This window comes from Cucumis sativus, chromosome 4 (genome assembly GCF_000004075.3).
Source record: "Cucumis sativus cultivar 9930 chromosome 4, Cucumber_9930_V3, whole genome shotgun sequence".
Taxonomy (NCBI): Eukaryota; Viridiplantae; Streptophyta; class Magnoliopsida; order Cucurbitales; family Cucurbitaceae; genus Cucumis; species Cucumis sativus.
The window spans coordinates 26,400,774-26,422,291 of NC_026658.2; the positions used below are offsets into that span (position 1 = coordinate 26,400,774).

A 21,518-nucleotide genomic window follows, 5' to 3' on the forward strand; every position below is an offset into this window, starting at 1 on the left:
TTAAAATTTGTAACCACATGTTTATACCATAAACTCCAACAATCTCTCAATTGCTCTCAAGCTAGTGGGATGTAAGGTTTCACTAAAGCATTTCTTTCTCATAAACAGATCCATCAAGTATCATGCTAATTTATAAAGTAAAATACCAAAATCTAGGATGTCTACTGTAACCAGTAACATAGACGAACTATTTTTATTAAACGGCCAATCATAACCAACCTTTTTCTGCTTTCAAGTTGAAAATTATAGGATTGTCAATCGAGGTAAGTAGTTTTCACACTACGTAGTAGTGTAAGTTTTGATTAACCAAAATTTTCATTTAACAATATTGTTGGTCTCATCTTTACAAGGTTTCCAGAAAGAATGTGTGACATTTCCTTCCAAAATGATAAATAAAATGCAACAACTCATATATCAATAAATGTTCCCAAAAAAAGAAAAAGGATGTACCCTTGTTCTCTACATTGACAATTTGCTAAAACTAGTGTGATTATCTGAAGTCCCTGTGAAATGAGCCCTAAAAAAGGTGCACATCATTGATAAGGCTAATCTAATAGCTCTAAATTATTTTAAGTTTTTCTTTACTAGCATTTTCCAAGGATCACACTCATTAGATATGACTGGAGAGATAATGCCTCAAACTCTCAAGCTCTCAAACTCTCAACTCATACATGGACCAAAAAACAGGTGCAATTGTAACAAGGTGATGTATTTTGTATTCAGAAAAGAGAAGAATCTAAAGAAGTAAACAAAATAAAGTTCTCCACTTACAAATGACGTTGACATTTTACCATCGGTTCATGGTCTTACAGCTAACCTCTTAGCATAAATAATGTGAAGGAAAAAAGAAAAAGATATACATACATATAAACGTATAAATATAAATGTGAACAAGAAAAATATAATTGGACGGACACAAGGTTTCTACGAGGGCATATAATATCTAAAATTAATCGGTGCAAGGATCGGGATACGGATAAGTCTAAGTCTAAGACTAGACACTAGACACAACACAATGCAATTACCTAAAAAGACAAGGTGAAATTCATCCTTTAGTTTCACCAAGTTCAATATCCTTAACAGGGTTGGACTCCCTTCCTTCTTTCAGAAGTCTAATTTCCTCTTCCGTCAGACTATTTTTCACATTGATATTAGTCTTCATGCTAGATTGCTTCTCAACCTCCACAGCCCAACTATAAATAACCATACCAACAACTGCTAAAATCATGCCCGATATGTTCTTCAAAGTCAGTTCGGAATCAAATAGCAGCCATCCCAATGTGAGAACACATACTGTTTTCATGTGACCTAACACCTGGAAAGACACAGCTGAGAAACGCCCAATGCACAAGTACTGACTGACATTGCAGAACACAGCAAGAGCGCATGAAAGAAGGATGAACAACTGCAAATATGTACCATCGCAAGAAATTAGTTGAAAATTGTGTAGATAATTGAATTGGCTAGAGTGATGCAGGAAATGGCTAGTACTTACAATGGCACCATAAGACATTTTATAGTTCAGTAGAGAATTGTCACTAAGGTAGTAATCAATAAAAGGACCGAGAACCAGAAGGGAGAGGGCTTGAATAGGTGCAGTCTTGCTCAGCAGTTCAAAAGATCCAATGGAGTACTTCTTTTGCAGTGAACCTATAGTCTGTTTCAAGAAATATATTTAAGAGATGAGAGTCGGAGTATCATCATAACTGCTGGTACTTTCATCGTTGTTTTTACAATCATTTGTGATAGATAAAAGTAGTTTGCTACAAGCAAACTACCACGCCAACGTTAACAAAGATAAGAATTCGTTTACATGCAAACTATGTCAAATGTGTATAGGGTGTAGGAAAGAAAGTAAAGTTTCCTGCTGGCCTCTATCTAGCCTGACCGTAAGATGATCAGATAGAACACCAAAGTTCAGTCCCTTCAAAAAGTTCATAATTAGAAACTAAACTTCTAAAAGTTCTCCATCTTGCCTGGCCACGAGGTAATTATATTTAGTGATTATTCCCAGAATGTCAGTATCCAACACAGACTCAATTAAAATAATAAAAATAATAATAACCAGACGTCCAATTGCTATTTCTGATGCGATGCGATGTTCCTACAAACATTGCAACTGTATTGCTGATTTCCTAGCGAGAAGCCCAAGCATCTCTCACTTAAGGTCGTTAGATTCACAGAGTCGTAGAAACAATTAAAGGTTCACGTTTCTACTTTTACTATTTTGCTTATTTCAGAAGGAAAAAGAAAGAAAAAGTCACACCCTCGTTGCGAGAGAGGAGGAGTAAAGAAGAAAAACCAATTAATCACACATATATATGAAGTATAAGGAGTAAAAGCCAAAACTGGAGATAAAAAAAACAGTACTAGTAGAGGCGAAGTACTCACAATTTGCTGCAAAGATGTTGACAAAACGGCTATGCATGCACATAAAAACCCTTTGAGATTAACTTTTACATCAGTGACAGTGCAAACTCCCACACCAATTACTACTACCACAACAGCAATTTTAACTTCTTTTGTGTAGTGCTTGTTATGAAGGATCCACTCCATCACACAAACCACAGGGATCATACTCAGTTTTGAGATCTGAAATAAACATATAAGAGAGGAAAGTTATCAGAATAGGGAGCGATAACGCATGAAAACACAGTTAGATACCATTTTTTAGTTTACCATACCCGATGCATCTTATAAAGTAAATTAAAGTGCAAAGGTTCTGAAGACAGTCATACAGTTACCAAGGAAGCAATCTTCTTAGTAAGTTCTTACTTGGTAAAATCCCACTGAGTTCAACATAAGACTAAAGTTCATTCCCGTGATAGACATATTTGCAACAATGGAAAACCAAAAGAGCTCCCACAAAGGAACGTGCTTGGATGAGGAATAACCAGTGGCATTTGAGACCAGACCAACCAGTGCAGTCACCGCAAAGTGGAACCCAGTCAAAGTTGTGGCTGAAAATGCATTTAAAATAAGTAAACAGTTAATATATTTTATCAGTTGGAAGCTAATAAGCATTACGAATGAAGATCAGCAAATAATTCAATATAGATGGCAAACTACAGCACAGAAAACTGTCCCAAGCTTGCAAGCAGCGATGTGGCAATGGAGTAAAACATTTGCCTACGAGTGTGTATCTCGCCATTGAGCATATATACTAGATTGTGAAATTCCACCATAACAAAGAGACGGATCCTTAATTTTTCTCTATAAATTAGAAGAAACGAGCGTGAAGTTAAGAGAGACAGGCGTGGATAGGATTTAGATCGATAACAAACCAAATTTGCCACAAGGAGTTGAACATAATTTAACAATAATTTATATTGTTATTATTTAAAAAAGTGCGTAGTTTTGGAATCAGAGATCTAAAAAACTCTGGAGGAAGGGGAAGATGAGAGAATAAGAGCGATAAGATTTACTGAGTCTCACCGAAACTGAAAGCATAGCCATTGGCAGACATGAGCTGCTTGTTAGCCATGATTATCCCGACTGAACTGACGATGTTCATCGCCCACGCCCCAACATCCGATACCGCCGACGATTTCTTTTCAGCCTCCATTTATCCTCTCTCTTTTAAATAAACTTAAATTGAAGAAAAGTCTGAAGGAGAGGAAAAGAAAAGGATCAGATTGGAGGGGCGGGGAGAGGAATTGAAGAACCCCCCCAAACAGCAGATGCCCAGATCGGATCTTAAAATGTGTTCACAGATAAGTGAATGTAAAAGACAGAAGCAAAGACAGGCAACACCAACAATAGGGAGGCAAAACAATAAAATTTAAAAAGAATGGGAAAAAAGAAAAAGAATATGAAGAAGGGGAGGGAGGGGCAAGGGAATATGCGTGTTTTTTCCTACTTATTAGTGCTTGGGTCTCAGACCTCCAAGTCCAATTCCCTGTTCCGCTCCGTCTCTCCTGGGCTCTCCTTTTCCTAACCGTAATTGGTGGAAATATATCAAAATTTTACTATTCTATCAGTCTCATCAAAAATTATATATCACTGCCTACGTGGTTTCGATTCAAGTTTTACAGATGCCCACTAGTTAAGGATATCTCAGGTTAACAAGCTTCACAATATGATTAGCTGAAAAAGGACAATAAATTATTTTTCATTTTATTTGCTAAATCAATCATCAAATTCAAACTTTACAAACAAAAATCATTATTTAACAATTAAATAATTCATTACAAGTATTTATAATTAAACATACTTGATCCAATTTGATGAGATCAGTTTTGTGAATTTATATAATTACCATGTGTTAATTAAATATTTTATGAATTTCAATTAATCAATAATAAAAGAAATTTTGTCAAAAATAACAAATTTGACCATTAAATTAAAAATTTTATTATAGTTCATAAACATTTTAATTTATTTTACTATTTTAAAAAATGTCTCATAATAAAATAGTTATAATTATTAAAAAACAAAATCATATTATATTATAACTAATTGATAGTTTTATTAGGTCTGTCTCTTACATTTTATTTAAAAATAAATACGAATATATTTTAAATATAAATTAATTTATTCACCTAAAATCTAATTTGAGTATGGATTAAATGTTTTAAGAAAAATTATGAATCCGAATGGATAGCCATAAAATTGAAAAAACTTGAATAGGTTAGAGATTTTGGCTATTTAGATTTATTTTGCTATTTTATAAATTATAAATTAAAATTTCAATTATTTAATTTTAGTAATATATATTTTATTAGTTGGAACCTTTGTCCTCTAAGTCATAGAAGAGAATTTTCTATTTGGTATTGTTTTAAGTGTAGAGTAACCACGAGATAGTTCAACAATAATCAACATTTCTTTTTAATGATTTATAACAAACTCTTACTGTTGCTTACAAGACCTAATTGGGATTCTTCTTAACTTCTAGTATACCAGGGTAAAATTGAAATTTTTATTGTGTTAACAAATTTGAAAATTACTTATAAAATTAAGGGCAAATTCACATCTTCACCCTATTCATAAACGGACAGAAAAGAAAATTATATTATATATATATTTTAAACTTAATTTCATTGATTTTTCAAATAAAACCTTTAAATTTTACTTCTTCATATTATTTAAAAGATAAAACATTTTTAAATGACATAACGAATAAAATATTTAAAAATATAACCATACTTTTAACTTTTGATAAACTTTTTAATTATTTTGTCATGTAGTGATTTCTTAGGAAAATTTTTATTTAATGTACAATACATAAGTTAAGAAATTTTAGGAGTACACTAAGTTATATTTTATAATTTCTTTAAGAAAATGGAAAAGAAAACGGCATAAGCTCTAATTTTGGAACCAACCGTGAACTAGAAAATATACATGCAAAAGTGGTAGTGTTTTTCCATGTGGAGAATGTAAAATGTGGAACTGACGAGGAAATTTTACCATACCTGGATCAATTAAGAAATGGTGTGGTCCAGGTCCAGGTCCAGGTCCCGGTCCAAGTCCCGGTCCAAGTCCAGACACATTTAAAGAATTATTTATAAAAGATTTTTTTACCCTGAAAGAGCTTACAATGAATGAAAGTGGCACGCGGTGACCGACTGGTGAAACGAAAATATAATCCAATGTAATAAAGGGTTCGAGATTCACCACCAAGCGGCCAACAGTGAACACAGCCGCCAACCAAAATGATGAAAAGTTCCGACTACAGCCATTAGTCTGTTCTGTTAAATACAAATCCACGACACACATCCCCCGAGTATAGGAATGGCAGCTGCTTTAAGCAAGATTATCCACACATACAACCATATCTATAGCCATAAATACAAGACAATATCCTACACGATACATACAAACCCGCTCAATCCCTGCTGGAGGACGGATGTCTCTGTGCACCTGGAGGGGGTGTTGGCCTGGGGAAATAGTTATTTAAGTGTGCACCTGCAAAATTGGGAGCCTCCACATAGGGACTCTGTAGTACAATTGTCTTAATTTCAAGAATGAAAGGAAGGAAAAGGCTAATCCACAAAGTCGACTATCAATACAGATAGAAGGTAATGGGTTGGAGCACCAAACAACGTGGTTACGCAGTAGAAGGAACATCTGACTAATCCGGGTATTATATTTAGATGGCAAATCCCACTGGAAACTAATACAATTATTACGTTATAGGCTCCAATGTTTTCTAATTAACAACTGACTTTCTTTGTTGCAATTCAAATTCAATTACTTATTGAATTAATTTTTTTATATACGACTATATTAACCCTCTAAATTATTGAAAGTAGAGCAAATATTAGTACCCGAACTAATACAAGTTTTCCATTTATTGGCAAGGATGTTAATTTTAAATCTGTTAACGAGTATTACACGAATAGATTGAAATTATCATGCAGCAAAAAGAGTACTTTACAAAGTGAGAAGATTAGTTACCAACAAAAAGTGTAGTAAGCACCAAACAAGGCTCACGTTTCGATACTTATGTGTAAATACAAAATCATTCAACCAAAACTAAGGCTCATTTGGTAACCATTTTGTTTTTGAAAATTAAGTCTATTTTATCTCTATGTCTTACATGTTACAATGATTTCCATCTCTTTTAAATATGATGGTTGAATTCTTAGACAAATTTAAAAAGAAACAACTTTTTGAAAGCTACTTTTTTTTAGTTTTCAAAATTTGGCTTGCAATTAGTGAAAGGCAGAAAATAAAGGAAGAAAGTTAGAGGTAAAAGTTTTAACACCAAAGCCCAACAAGCAAAAAATCAAATGGGAAGAAAACAACATTTGCAAAGTTTTGAAGACAAGACCTCCTTGGACCACCTGCTCTGATATCATCGTAAATCACCGAATACCAATTGACCCAAAAGCTTAAGCTTATAGGTGAAGGTAAATTTAATTATATATAACTAACACTCCCCCTCACTTGTGGGCTTGAAATACTTGGAGAGTCCAACAAATGCAAATCAATTTTGGGGCAAAAACAACGATGCAAAGGATTGAACACATAACTTCCTACTTTGATACCATCTTAACCCAAAAACTTAAGCTTGTAGGTAAAAGTAAATTTAATTATATATCACTAACAAGTCTGACTAGAAAGTCATTCAGTTTTTTGCAAGATGTTTTCTTCCTTGAAGTTTTGCCCGTGATCCCTCTCAAGTCTGCTCTAAAGTCAATCTTTTTCTCCTTCCCCGGCTTTTGTAGTTGATAGTCTGTCTTCGTTCTGCTTTGTTTTTTGGTTTGATATTATCCTTTTATTGTAATTATTGTTCTTCAGTTTGATTCTCTTGTTTTTATTCTACTTCGGGGTGGTCTCTCTTGTATCCATTTATTGGAGTCACTGGGTTGGTTTTTTAGAGAACAAGTCTTTTATTAAATAATAATAATAATGAGATTAAAGTTTATAGTATAAGAGAATTGTACAATGAGCAAAAGAACCAAAAGATCTTGTCCTTGTGTTGGTTCTCAGTGTTGTCTTGTTATAATCGTTCATTTATCTTCATTATATCAATGAAAACTCTGTTTCCTTTTTTAAAAAAATTACGCATCACCAACAATTTTCAAAACAAAATGGTTACCAAACAGGGTAGGATTGTGTTAGGATACCTTCTAACAAGAACAAACAAAGAACACTAAAGAAAGGAAAGATGCATTGCAATAACAATAAAGAAACTACGATATATCATAATATCATAGGAACATGGAACAAGACAATCCCTAACCTTTTGAGAGGGCTGGGCTCTCTCAAATTCAACTAAAGAAATCCCACAATATTTTTCACATTCTTCCACACAACCCACTCCTATTTATAACTAAAACCCTAACCAACTCACTAGCCAATTACTAATTCGCCCCCTCTGATTATGTTAATACTAATATAATACTAGTATGTTACTAATATAATGCTAATAACTTCCATATATTTCTCATCATGTCCTTGCCAATTTTTATATTTTGAAAAAAAAAAACTTAAATTTTCTCTAAATATCCAAAATACTCTAGTTTAGCGGTCGAGTCATTTCAAGCACTACCATTGAAACACATTCAGAAACAAGCCTACGTGTTCAAAGAAATCCTAATATTTAATTAATTGCAATAATGGTATGAGAAACACTATTAAACATTATGAGCATTATGTAGGCAGGAGCTACGTGAGGTAGGCATACACTTATCCTTCCGTACTTAACGTTTGCTACTTTAACATATTTACTTCTCAATAATACTATCTTCCTACAGACCTATGCTGAAGAATGGAGTCATTAGATAAGTTTCATTCAATTCTTACAACTAAAAAATCGAATAGGTTCAACACAAACAAAAGTTTGGAAGATTCCAAAGAAACAGAAACATGAGGGGTACCTGTGTTGCAAAAGATGTTTCTTCATAGCCGGAAGATTTCAATGTTGAAATTGGGGAAGCATCATGACTTGATTCACTTCCATTCAGTTTGTCTACTGAGCCTTTTACTGCCGGTTCACCCTCATTTCCATTGGTTGACTTCACCCTCTTCATCAACATACAAATTTTGAAATAATAACTAGTCAAGAAACAAGTCATAGCCAGAATTTGTTATGGAGAAATAATATAGAGCAGTACCTGGAAAATTTTACCAAGAGTTTTCAGTCCCTTCGCTCTTGCACGGAGCTCCTCCTTCTTGACGTTGTTGTCTTGAAGAACCTAAAACAAATTACTATCATTACTAACAAGAGATGTTAAGAGAGTAACTGTTTTTAATCAACAGAGAGATAAAAAGGAGAAGAAATAAATACACACACGTGTATTAAAACAACCTGTTGACAGACACGGGAAAGAGTGGCCTCAATGTCAGCCACGTTCAATTTCCATAGGGAATCAATCATCAACTTTTTATGAGATTGCACGTACTCTTCAAGCTCTTCTTCAGTATAATTTCCTTCAGCACTAAGTTGCTTTTTCATGTCCTCCTGCAGTTGAATCAATGCAATAGCACCTAATGCACCAGAAAACAACCAGTTTAAACAAAAAATCTCAATAAGACAAGTAATAAAATTGAGTCGAAACAATATTAAAAACAACACAGAAGATAAACAGGGAGTTAAACAATACCTGTGGCTGCTGTGACCTGGGATTTTATAAAGTGTCCTTTGTTTCTAAACCACTCAGCAACAAATGGCACGCCCAAATAAATTGCCTTCTTCCCAAGCTCTTTAGCAGCCTGTCTGGCATATATATAGCCAATTGTGTTTAACATGTCAACTCCATAGGCTGCAAAGAAGCACACAGAAAACTATAATTTGAGCCTGTTTTGTGTATGCTCATGTATTTTTTTTTTTAAATCTTTATTTGTTTATTAATTTTTCTCAATGAAACCTCAGTTCTTACCTGTAAAATCATACACTACAAAATATGAATGAAATTGAACATGAACCATACTATAAGATACTGTGCTTTCACTATACTTTTTGTACAAGCTTGTACCTGATATGTTGTTATGTATGCTAATTATTGAAAAGAGAGACAACGAGTTCACACCAATTTACGTGGAAACCCGAGTACCGGGAGAAAAACCACGATTGTTTGTGTTGTTATTATTTTCTAATGAATAAAGCAATAGGTACAAGGGAGAATAAATAGAGTACACAATGGAATAAAAAAGGAAAAGATTTAGGAAAATAAGGAATACATTCCCATAATCTTTCCATAATTATTCTAGGATTCTAACAAGGAAAAAGCCTAGAAAAAAATGAAAGAATTCCAACACTCCCCCTCAAGTTGGGACGTAAATATCAATGAGGCCCAACTTGCTAACGCAGAAGTCGAAGTTTGGTCTGAGAAGCCCTTTGGTAAGAACATCAGCAACCTGTTGACTTGAAGGGATGTACGGAATGCATATGCTCCCACTGTCAAGTTTTTCTTTGATAAAATGTCGATCAATCTCAACATGTTTAGTTCTATCATGTTGAACAGGGTTGTTAGCAATACTAATAGCGGCTTTATTATCACAGAAAAGCTTCAATGGTGTCTCACATTCCTGATGAAGATCTGTCAAAAACTTTCTGAAGCCAAATTTCCTCACATATTCCTAAACTCATAGCTCTATATTCAGCCTCAGCGCTGCTCCTGGCCACAACACTTTGCTTCTTACTCCTCCAAGTTACAAGATTGCCCCAAACAAAGGTACAATAACCAGAGGTAGATTTTCTGTCAACAACAGATCCTGCCCAATCCGAGTCAGTGTATGCCTCAACGGTCTTTCTGTCTGTTTTTCTAAACATCAGCCCTTTACCAGGTGTTGATTTTAAGTATCTCAAGATTCTGTTGACAGCTTTCATGTGTTCCTCATTAGGGGTCTGCATAAACTGGCTGACAACACTCACAGCAAAGGAAATATCAGGACGAGTATGAGATAAGTAAATTAATTTACCCACGAGGCGTTGATACTGTTCTTTATCAACTGGAACTTGATCATCAGAGTTTCCTAGTTTGCAGTTGAATTCAATAGGAGTGTCAGTGGGACGACATCCTAACATACCTGTCTCAGTTAACAAATCAAGGATGTATTTTCTTTGAGATACGGAGATACCTTCTTTAGATCTGGCCACCTCCATTCCAAGGAAATATTTCAAATTTCCCAAATCCTTGATTTCAAACTCATCGCCCATTCTCTGCTTTAATTGACTGATTTCTGCCTGATCATCTCCAGTCAAAACAATGTCATCCACATAAACTATTAGAACAGCAATCTTTCCTGTTTTGGAAACCTTTGTAAATAAAGTATGATCAGAGTGTCCCTGCCTGTACCCTTGGGACTTGACAAAGGTAGTGAATCTGTCAAACCATGCTCTGGGAGACTGTTTCAGACCATATATAGATTTCTGGAGTTTACACACATGCTGACCAAACTGGGCTTCAAATCCAGGCGGAGGGCTCATGTAGACTTCCTCTACGAGGTCTCCATTCAAAAAGGCATTCTTAACATCCAGCTGATATAAAGGCCAATCTTTGTTCACAGCAACAGATAGCAGAACTCTAATAGTATTCAACTTAGCAACTGGAGAAAAAGTTTCTGAATAGTCAATACCATAGGTTTGAGTAAATCCCTTCGCAACTAACCTTGCCTTGTGTCTGTCAAGAGTACCATCAGCTTTGTATTTGAGAGAGAACACCCATTTGCATCCCACAGTTTTGTGTCCCTTAGGTAGAGTACAAATGTCCCAAGTACTATTCTTTTCAAGAGCTTTCATCTCTTCCATGACAGCATTCTTCCATTCAGGATACTTTAAAGCAGTGTAGATATCTTTTGGTATTATGGTAGAGTCAAGGCTTGCTGTAAAAGCTCTGAACTGAGGAGAGAGACTATTGTAGGAAACATAATTGCAAATGGGGTGTTTAGTACAAGACCTGGTGCCTTTTCTCAGAGCAATGGGAATGTCAAGAGAGGAATCATACTCATCTGATTTTCCTGTATGACCCTGTTCCGCTTCATTATTACGGGTTTCTATTCTGACCTCAATCTCATCACCACTGTCCTTTTCTTCCACGTTTTCAAGAACAGCAACATTAGACCTGTCATTCTCACTTATCATATTCTTAGTACAGGGTTCAGTAGGGTTTTCCATACCTTGATCTCGAGGAGGTTCAGAGTCTTGGACTGGAGCCGGCGGCTGACTAGTAGGGGAACCGACTTCCTTTTTGTGATTCCTCCTGTAGTACGTTTTCCAGGGGACTTGGTTTGTGGGTAGGACTATGGAATGAGGAATGATGTTAGACACAACACTAGGAGTGGGTTCGATGAATTCAAAGGTGTTGTTAGACTCTTCACTCACACTCTCCCCCTGAAGATGGCTAACGGGAAAGTAGGGTCGATCCTCACAGAAAGTAACATCCATAGTGACAAAGTATTTTCTGGATGGTGGGTGAAAACATTTATAACCACGCTGGTGAGGGGGATACCCAACAAACACACATGCCTGAGCCCGAGGGGTAAATTTGGTTTGATTAGGGCCAAAATTATGGACATAAGCGGTACACCCAAACACACGAAGAGGAACCTCAGAAACATGACGAGTCGATGGGTAGGACTCCTTAAGACAATCTAAGGGAGTTTGAAAATGAAGAATACGAGAAGGCATTCTATTGATTAAATGAGCTGCTGTAAGAATAGCATCTCCCCACAAGTATGAAGGAAGGGAAGTAGAAAGCATAAGGGAACGGGCTACTTCCAGAAGGTGACGGTTTTTTCGCTCGGCCACTCCATTTTGTTGAGGAGTGTAGGCGCACGAGTTTTGATGAACAATCCCCTTGGAAGCAAGAAATTCACTAAGGTTATGGTTTTGGAATTCCCGACCATTATCACTCCGAAGAATAGCAATTTTTTGATGGAATTGTGTTTCAATGGTGTGATAGAAATTTTGAAACATAGAGGAAACCTCAGATTTATCAGTGATAAGGTAGACCCAGGTAAGACGGGTATGATCATCAATGAAGGTTACGAACCACCGTTTTCCAGATGAGGTTGTTATCTTGGATGGTCCCCAGACATCACTATGAACAAGAGTGAAGGGTTGGGTTGGTTTGTATGGTTGTGAGGGAAAAGAGACTCGATGTTGTTTGGCCTGAATACACACATCACAAGATAAGGTAGTCATCTCAACTTTAGAGAAGAGATGTGGAAATAAATGTTTCATATATTGAAAATTAGGGTGGCCTAAACGAAAATGCCACAACATACAATCTTGTTCAGAAGTAGTGAAATAGGAAGATAAGAGGCTAGTCCTAGGAATGCTACTAGAAGAGGTATCGTCATCAAGGAGGTAGAGTCCCCTACTATGCCGGGCAGTGCCAATCATCCTCCCCGAGCTCAAGTCCTGAAAAGAGACAGAATCAGGTAAGAATATTGCTTTGCAGTTTAACTCATGAGTGATCTTGCTTATCGAAAGCAAATTATAAGATAGTTTGGGCACATGCAAAACATTATGTAAGGAGAGCCCTGCACAAGGAGAAATCTTCCCCTTTCCAGCAATGGGGGCCAAGGAGCCATCTGCAATTCTAATTGTCTCGTTCCCAGCACAAGGAATGTAAGATACAAAATGTTCAGAGGACCCAGTCAAATGATCTGTGGCACCAGAATCCAGAATCCAGGGGTTCTTCCCATCAATACTAACAAGACCGAAGGAATGAGGTATACCTGATTGGACAATGGCACCTAAAGTGGCAAGACTGAGATCAGTTTGGTTTTTGTGTGGATCGGATTGTTGAGGAGGTTCAGCAGACTCACTCACATACGCCCGCCCTGTGTTCTGTTTGTCGTTGGAAGGGCGTTTCTTACTTCCTGGGGGACGACCATGTAACTTCCAACATTGTTCTTTGGTATGCCATTGTTTTTTGCAATGCTCGCAGACAGGAATTGGTTTTCCATTATGCTTGTCACTGCTACTGTTAGAAGATCTTGCACTAAAAGCAGCAGAGTCAATAGTAGGGGTTGCGGAAATATTCATAGCACTTGTGCGATCTTCCTCGAGGCGGATTTCAGAGCAAACTTCCATCAGGGAGGGAATCGGTCTTTGACCTAGTATACGCCCTCGAACTACATCAAACTTAGGATTAAGACCAGCAAGAAAGTCATAAATCCTGTCATTCTCTTCAATTCTCGAGTACTGTACACCATCAGTGGGATCACGCCAGACTAGTTCTCTGCATAGGTCCATTTCTTGCCATATAAGAGAAAGCTTATTGAAAAAGGATGTGACATCCATGGTTCCTTGCTTGCATTCATGAACTTGCTTTCTCAGCGTGTATAGACGAGAGGCATTCTGACGTTTTGAGTAAAGTGTCTGGGCTGTGTCCCAAATATCCTTGGCTGTTGCAGCAAACAATAACGGCTTGCCAATTTGAGGTTCCATACTATTGATCAATATGGATCGAAGAATAGAGTCTTCTGCCTTCCAATATCGTTCATGTGGGTCGCCCGGTTGGGGGCGAGGTATTTCCCCTGTCAGAAAGCTAAATTTTTGTCGTCCTTCGAGGACCATCTTTACTGACTGAGACCATGAGAAATAGTTGTTGCCATTCAACTTTTCTCCTGAAAGATGATACATGGAAGACTGAGCCACCGTATTAGTCAAATAAGGAGAGGATACATTAGGGAACGAGTTTACCGGATTCTCAGAATACATCGGTAGAGTGGATGTCGTCCCTAAGGTAGCCTCAAGTGCTGCTATCTGTTGTCGAAGCCCTTCCAATTGTTGATGAACTATTCCCGAGGAAGCTTGCACGTTACGGTTGGAATATGCCGAAGATTCACCAACCTCAAATGTTGAGTGAATTTGAGAGTTTTTAACATCGGGATGGTAGCTAGGATCATTGGGTGGCTGGCCATACAGATTTGACGGCAGAAGCGGTGGTAGCCGATTGGAATTAGATGGCAGAACATAAATCGGGGCGTGGGGAGCAATATAGGCCGCGGACGAAGAAAAGGGTTGGACAGATGGGATGGTCGGCGCCGTCTGAGGAAGAAAACCAGGCGCGTGGTGGTCCGGCGGCGGCGCGTGGTGGTCCGGTGACGGCGCGCGACGGCTGCGGTAATGACGAAAAATTATTTTCGGACGTTTTCTGTAGCCGGCTTAATAATTCGTCCATGGCAGCACTCATCCGAGCATCGATGGCAGCAGCTACGGCAGCACTAAAATTGATGGCTGTCCCTTCTGTTTGATTTTCATAAGTGGTTTGGTTTTTTTGGGTTTCTAGGGTGTTTTCATTGTCCCGCTCTGATACCATATTGAAAAGAGAGACAACGAGTTCACACCAATTTACGTGGAAACCCGAGTACCGGGAGAAAAACCACGATTGTTTGTGTTGTTATTATTTTCTAATGAATAAAGCAATAGGTACAAGGGAGAATAAATAGAGTACACAATGGAATAAAAAAGGAAAAGATTTAGGAAAATAAGGAATACATTCCCATAATCTTTCCATAATTATTCTAGGATTCTAACAAGGAAAAAGCCTAGAAAAAAATGAAAGAATTCCAACACTAATAAACTGTGCATCAGTTTGATTATTGAGTTTTGTTCTTGAATATAATGGATACTTCTTGTTTTAATTGAAAACAGGCGTTTAAAAGAACCATTTGATTTGCAGCCCATTCTAACCATATCATCCCACACAAATTTCACTGATTCATCTTCTCATTTGAATGAGCCAGACACGAAAGACAACTGGTTTTCTTCAATCATCCGAATGAATCCCTGTTGCTATCATGTCATAACTTTTGAGGTTTTATATGTTGTACTAACTCAAATAACAGTTCTAACTTGGGAGTTCTTCATTGTAACCTGCACTCATCCAACAGCATAACGAAATGGCCTAAGTTCCCAACCAGACCCCAACAGTCAAGGGCACCGTACCCACAAGTTAATGAAAACTGGAATGGAGATGACCCATCACTTATTGGAAGAAAGTATCTATATTAGCGTGTAAGGTTACCACCAAATCGTGTGCACTGTCAAGAAGCTTCCACACATCAAGATGCCTAACCATTACACTCCCTCAGAATTTCATCCAAACTACTATCTATTATACTTCTCTATGATCAATTTTCTTCTCCGAAGTATTGAAGCAGCAATTGCATAAAGCAGTAAATCATCTCTTGGTGGAGCTTGTTGCCTTATCTGGCCCCATGGAGACTTCCTTATGCCAGCCCTTATGCCTACTTGATGAAAACTAAGAGTTTTTTTTTTTTTAATAGATTAATAGTGAGACAAAAACTCATAGTACAATAGGGTTATACGATGAGCAAATAAACCAAGGATCAGGAGGTGCACCCGAGCATCTCAACTAGGTTGACACCCCTTTAGTACCCTCATACCCATCCGAGCTAAGAAAAACAAAAATAAATAAATAATGTCAACAATCAAGGCTAACATAAGCCTATACAGCCTGAAAAACTACTACAGTAAGATCATAAAAAACAATCTCTTACAAGCCAGGTAAATAAATAAACAGCCAGACAAGAATCAAAGAGACTTCTAAGAATATATGGAGCATCGAAAGTTGGGAGCCAAATCTAAAGCTTCAACAAAGAGGGAAAATGAAGGCCTGCCAGTTTAGTAAAATCTCTTCCATAGAATAATCTTTAAATTTATTGGACAATTCTTGGAAAAGAGTACAGAGAATTTTATTATGTATGAATAAATGAAACTAAACCCACTTTAAATAGAACCAAAGAGGAACCAGAGAATTTTTAGAGGTTCCAAGGACCCTTAAGAGGTTTGATCGTTAGTTAGGTTCCATGTTTCCCTTTGGGCTTCGGTTTCAAATACTTTTTTTTGTAATTATTCCCTTGGTAACATCTTACTGAATTGGAAAAGACTTTCTTGTAGTAGGATTGTTTTTTCTTTTGGTGGGCTTACATTGTTGTATGCCCTTGTATTCTTTCATTCTTCTCTTGAAAAAAGTAGATATAAAGAGGAAGGTTGTGTTCACATCTAAATTACAATCAAAACTAAAAATTAATGAATTGAAAACAAAAAATACAAAGTATAATCGACCTTAATAATTGGACAATACCCAAAATGTCCCTACATCAATTCTTCTCCCCCCACAAAAAACTTGACCTCAAGTTATGCTAAGAGTTTAAAGGCGTTTGGGGCTTGATATAAGGATAAGCAGCATCCCTGAGTGTTGAACTAATGTTCATTGAAGGAGGAAGATCCACAATGTATGCATTATCTCCAAAATGTTCCAAGATTGCGGATGGACCATAACCAAAACATTTTTTTCGTGAAAGCTTGTTTGATGACCTTTCTCACTCTTCACCTTTGGAAAAAGTTTACTTTAAAGCACTTTGGAAAACCAGCAGTCCAAGGAGAATAAATGTCCTGGTTTGGATTATGGCAGTGGGTTCTTTAAACTGTTCCGAGACTATGCAAAGGAAGGTTCCTAATACGTATTCGCTGCCTTCAGTGTGCCCCCTTTGCTTGGAAAACAGTGAGCTATTAATTCACCTGTTCATTTTCTGTCCCTTCTCATCAAATTGTTGGTTTAGCATATTTTCTATGCTCAAATCAGTTTGGGTCTTTGATGGTTCGTTTAGTGCCAATGTGCGCCAATTACTGAGGGGGTCTTATTTATCAAAAAAACATTTTCTAATTTGGGTTAATTTTGATAAAAGTGATTCTAGCTGAGATTTGGTTTGAACGTAACCAACGCATCTTCCATGATAAAAAAAGGAATTGGGCTGACATCGTAGAGATTTCTAAAAGAAACGCAGCAGCTTGGTGTTCTTCAAATGCAGAATTCAAAGATTACTCCATTCAAGACATCTGCCTCAATTGGACCGTCTTCATCGGATGAGTTACAAGGTAGTTTCCCTCGATTGCCAGTTCAGAAATAGTGCTTTTGTAGTTTGGACGTTTTATATGTATTTCTACCGTTTTTTTTTTCCTTTCAGCCTTGCTTTAGTCTACCATAGGTAGCTTTTGTAGTTATTTTGGTCTTTTCATGACCTTAGTATTGTTCTTGTATTTTGGTCTTTTCTTTGTATTATGGATATGATGAGGGTGCTATGGGGGTGTCAACTTAGTTGAGATGTCCGGGTGCACCTACTGATCCTTTCTCTCCCTCATTTTATGGCTTCCCTATTATTCTCTTTGTATAGCTCTCTTGTACATTGAGTTTATTAATAATAAAGAAGCTTGTCTCCTTTTCAAAAAAATGAACCTAATGGAAGGTTTTCCTTTTAGTTCATTGGCATTATTGGGGTGGTTAAAACTCTCATGGGCCCGAGACTATTTGCCAACAAAAAGGTAATTCTCTCACTCTTCCCTCTTCTCTCTCTCCTAACCACCCAACGGTTCATATCCCTTGTTTGGCAACGTCTTCCCTCCGGCGCTTTCTCCTCTTTCCCTTGACGCTATCTCCTCAGTTCTTAATTCGACATGTTTCTTCAAGAGCATGGTGCAATTTTTTCAAGAAATTCTGTTAATGCAATGGAAGTTGAAAGTTGGAAGGTGCTAAGTTCGTTTGACTATATTTGGTCAAAAAATGATCTCTTCCATATTGAAGATATGGAAGCTCAAAAATCAATGGTTGTGTTAAAAGCTCAACTGGAGTGGTTTTTGTGGGCAATGACAGAGTCAACAAGGGGCTCAGAGGACCATTTCTTTCCGAAAAGCAAGAAGTTGGACCGTGGCAGGAGGAAACTTTTGAAGTTTAGACGTAAGGATGGTTGGATTTTAGTTGTAACCTTTTGCTGACAAAGGGTGGAAGATTAACCATTCAAGTTTGTTCAGGTGACAACAAAAGTGGCTGTCCTTCCTATGCTGGAAATCTTTTGAATCAAGATGGAGTACATGAGATGGTATTCGAGTTAGAATCCATCGAAATTAAAACAAGTAAAAAAATCTCAAAATAACAGCTATGTTGCGAAGGTAGAAATGTGTAGTTCTACCGCCTTTGGTGAGAAACACGTGCAACAAAGCATTAAAAAAGCTCCTTAGTTGGGATTGCCAATTTGCGAGGGCCATGTGGTGCTCCTTCCTTCAGGAGTTCGGAGTTCGGCGTTAACTTTGCTGGTCCACGTAGTATCAATACAATGATCTAGGAGTTCCTCCTCCATCCACCAAGAGAGAAATGGGGTTTTTTATGGCTTGCTGAGGTGTGTGCAATCATTTGGGACATTTGGGGTGAGAGGAATGAGAGGGTGTTCCGAGGGGGAGAGAGATTTTAGTGAGATTTAATCTTTGATTAGATATCATGCATTGCTTTGGGCTCTGATTTCAAACAACTTTTGTAACTATTCTATGGACTTTTTTTTTTTTGAAACGGAGACAAACTTCTTTATTCATTATAAGAACTCAATGTACAAGAGAATTATACAAAGAGTGAAATAAAGAAGTCTAAACAAGCAAAAGAAAAACTAGGGGATCATAAGGTGCACCCAGACATCTCAACTAAGTTGACACCCCCTTAGCACCAAAACATCATATCTCAAATAAGACTAGTCGATTACAATAATGAGAACGAAAACCAACCTATTACAATGAGAGCGAAATCCAGCCTATTCCAGCAAATCTAGAAAACCACCGAAAACTAGAAAAGAAAATAAAAGAAAATGAGGCAGAAACACAATGTAAGATAGGACAATGGTTGAGCCTTTTTAATACAACAAAGATACTATTGTGAAAATAAAAAAAGAAAGCATAGAAATAAGCTCCATGGAAGTCCAGACAAGGAACAACACATCAGAAGTAGGCCTAGGAAACTGACTGAGATAGAAAAACTACCCAGTTGAGACAAAGATCTTGAGTAGAGTAATTGGCAAAATTCTTGGTTAGAGAGAACCAAGTTGCTGCATTATATTGCACTGAATTGAAAATTTCTGAGCTTGATCTTTTCTTTTAGCATAGACAATATTTTACTTACATGGTCCCCCTTTTTGTAGGTGGGGTGGCTTGCTGGGCTAGTTCTTTTGTATGCCCGTGTATTCATTCATTTTTTTCTCAATGAAAGTTGTTGATTTCATCAAAAAGACAAAAAAAAAAAAAGCTTTAAAGAAGCTGAAGAATTGAGTCCTCAAGTTGGACCAAGATCAATTGAAGATTTTATTCTTAAATCTACCGTCTCTAGTCAGAGGCACATAAAACAAAGGTAAAATGTTCGCTGAAAATGCCTTAATCATGTTAGATCTAGGATTAATTGAAGATTTCATTATTAAATCCAAAAGTCGGCAAGAGATGAGATTTTATCATCTTAAGTTCGAGAAATGGGACAGGTTTACACACAGTCGACCATTCTTAACTAAAGGGTATGGAGGTTGGTTAAAAATTAATAAGCTTCCTTAAGATTATTGGTGCAAAAAAAGATTTGTAGCTATTGGTGAGCATTTCGGGGGGTTGGAAATCATTGCCACAGAAACTCTCAACTTAACAAATTGCAGTGAAGCAAGAATTCAAGTTAAACAGAATATTTGTGGTTTCATGCCTGCTACAATTGAAATTACTGACTTTGATAGAGGTAACATATTTCTAAGTTTTGGTGATATAGAAGCAGTTGACCCTCCAAACATTATTAAAGGAACTAATTTTGGATATGATGAGGGTGCTATGGGGGTGTCAACCTAGTTGAGATGTCCGGGTGCACCTACTGATCCTTTCTCTCTTTCTCTCCCTCTTTTCTTGGCTTCCGTATTATTCTCATTGTATAGATCTCTAATAATAAAGAAGTTTGTCTCCTTTTCAAAAAAAGGAGCTAAAGGACTGTACTAGATAAGTGGTGATGGGACAAACCCACGAGTGGCAGATGGATGTTGCAAACTCGTCTAGGAGGAGACAGATCAGCAATGGGCGACCTATTAAAGAATAGGCCGAACGAAAATGAATGGTAAAACAGAGTGTGAATGTTGAAAAATCTTATGTCGAAACAGACGCATAAGAGACATTGATGCTGGAGGTAGGGTGCAAAGATTTAGAGAGCGGGCTAGGTTTCTAGCAAAACAGTGAATGAAATTTTCAAGGTTTTTCTAGAGATTGCTAGGGTTCTACTTCTTTGATACCATCTTAAATTTGAGGAATAAATTATTTTGTATCCCAATAAATAACGGTAGAATACATGACCTAAACAACCCCACCCATTTATTTGTGAGTGTATAATGAAGTCAAGGCTACCCTCCAAAACTGTTCCTATGAAAGAATACGTCGATGGTATTGGAAATGAAAGTTCAAGTGAAATTTGGAGGGAAACGAACTCTAAATGTGATCATCATCAACATGCTCTGATGCTAATAGCTTGGGAGCATATGCATGTAGTCCAGAAGATCTGGAAATATAACATTTGAGTTATTGGCATTTCATTCTCTTTTTCCCATCATCTTGGTCCAGACAAAGTTTCTAAAGAATCATAGTACCTGCGTTGGAGAGTCTTGCTACTTCAGCTTCAGCATGATTAACAAAATCATCTTTGTTTCCTTGAACATACTGATTCAGACGACCTTTCAGAATTTCTGAAAGCTTTTCTTCTCTTTCCTTTTGGACAATCTGCACTGAAAGAAGAAACTTCATATTGCATGCTGTGCAGCCTTGAATGACGATAACACTCAAGTATAAGAATAAAGATACACAACTGTAACGTTTGCAATTTTGCGAAGGTAATTAATGCAAATATTGCATCATTACACTAAGCATTACGATGAAACCTCATCTTTCATAAATATTTCAGGCTAAAAAAAATAAAGAGCCACACACAGTAGGACAACCCCACCCAATGATGCATGGTACAAAAGTTGACTTTATTTTCTAGATCCTCAACTCATGAATCAAAATGATGTATATATTTTTATCTCCAATTAGAAATAGATGGAAACTTCCATAAAAAAATTTGTTGTCCAAATATGAAGTTCGGTTTAAAGCGTAAGTTTATTCTTCATTCCACGTGTAGAGTGATGTACCCCACTTGTTTCCCACCTTTCCTTCTGATATCTTCTCGCATCCCACGAAAAATGTGAACTCTCAACCAAAAATACTTTTGAGAAACTTGTTATGATGCTTATATTTGATGGGTTGAAAAATTCTCATCATG

General features: G+C 36.9%; 2 protein-coding genes and 1 long non-coding RNA gene across 3 annotated transcripts in view; all 3 read right to left on the minus strand.

The window, feature by feature from the left end:
• Positions 1 to 693: 693 nt before the first annotated feature.
• Positions 694 to 3,840, minus strand: LOC101223222 (UDP-rhamnose/UDP-galactose transporter 2). Its single transcript, XM_004150920.3, has 5 exons — positions 3,436 to 3,840; positions 2,776 to 2,960; positions 2,392 to 2,592; positions 1,496 to 1,657; positions 694 to 1,405 (listed from the first exon to the last, which is right to left on the minus strand). Exons 1-5 carry the CDS (start codon positions 3,563 to 3,565, stop codon positions 1,046 to 1,048), a joined length of 1,038 nt encoding a protein of 345 aa, XP_004150968.1. The 5' UTR covers positions 3,566 to 3,840; the 3' UTR covers positions 694 to 1,045.
• A 1,593-nt stretch (positions 3,841 to 5,433) lies between these two features.
• The window catches only part of LOC101221160 (chaperone protein dnaJ 10), a 28,276-nt gene continuing 12,191 nt past the window's right edge, over positions 5,434 to 21,518 (minus strand). Inside the window, exons 6-11 of the mRNA XM_011655996.2 lie at positions 20,848 to 20,977; positions 9,051 to 9,209; positions 8,756 to 8,934; positions 8,562 to 8,642; positions 8,325 to 8,471; positions 5,434 to 5,935 (exon numbers count right to left, since the gene is read on the minus strand). Of these exons, the coding sequence (XP_011654298.1) occupies positions 5,825 to 5,935; positions 8,325 to 8,471; positions 8,562 to 8,642; positions 8,756 to 8,934; positions 9,051 to 9,209; positions 20,848 to 20,977 (807 nt within the window). The 3' untranslated portion in view covers positions 5,434 to 5,824. The remainder of the gene's footprint in view (positions 5,936 to 8,324; positions 8,472 to 8,561; positions 8,643 to 8,755; positions 8,935 to 9,050; positions 9,210 to 20,847; positions 20,978 to 21,518) is intronic.
• Positions 17,368 to 20,837, minus strand: LOC116403502. The gene is made up of 2 exons (XR_004216279.1): positions 20,085 to 20,837; positions 17,368 to 17,545 (listed from the first exon to the last, which is right to left on the minus strand). It is a non-coding gene; the product is annotated as an uncharacterized LOC116403502 (long non-coding RNA).

Excerpts from the sequence above, each read along its gene's own strand:
- LOC101223222 (XM_004150920.3), bottom strand. The coding sequence starts at position 3,565 with ATGGAGGCTGAAAAGAAATCGTCGGCGGTATCGGATGTTGGGGCGTGG. Across the intron at positions 2,593-2,775 it reads ACTCAGTGGGATTTTACCAA|ATCTCAAAACTGAGTATGAT; the intron begins GTAAGAACTTAC and ends TGTTTATTTCAG. Across the intron at positions 1,658-2,391 it reads CAACATCTTTGCAGCAAATT|ACTATAGGTTCACTGCAAAA; the intron begins GTGAGTACTTCG and ends TTCTTGAAACAG.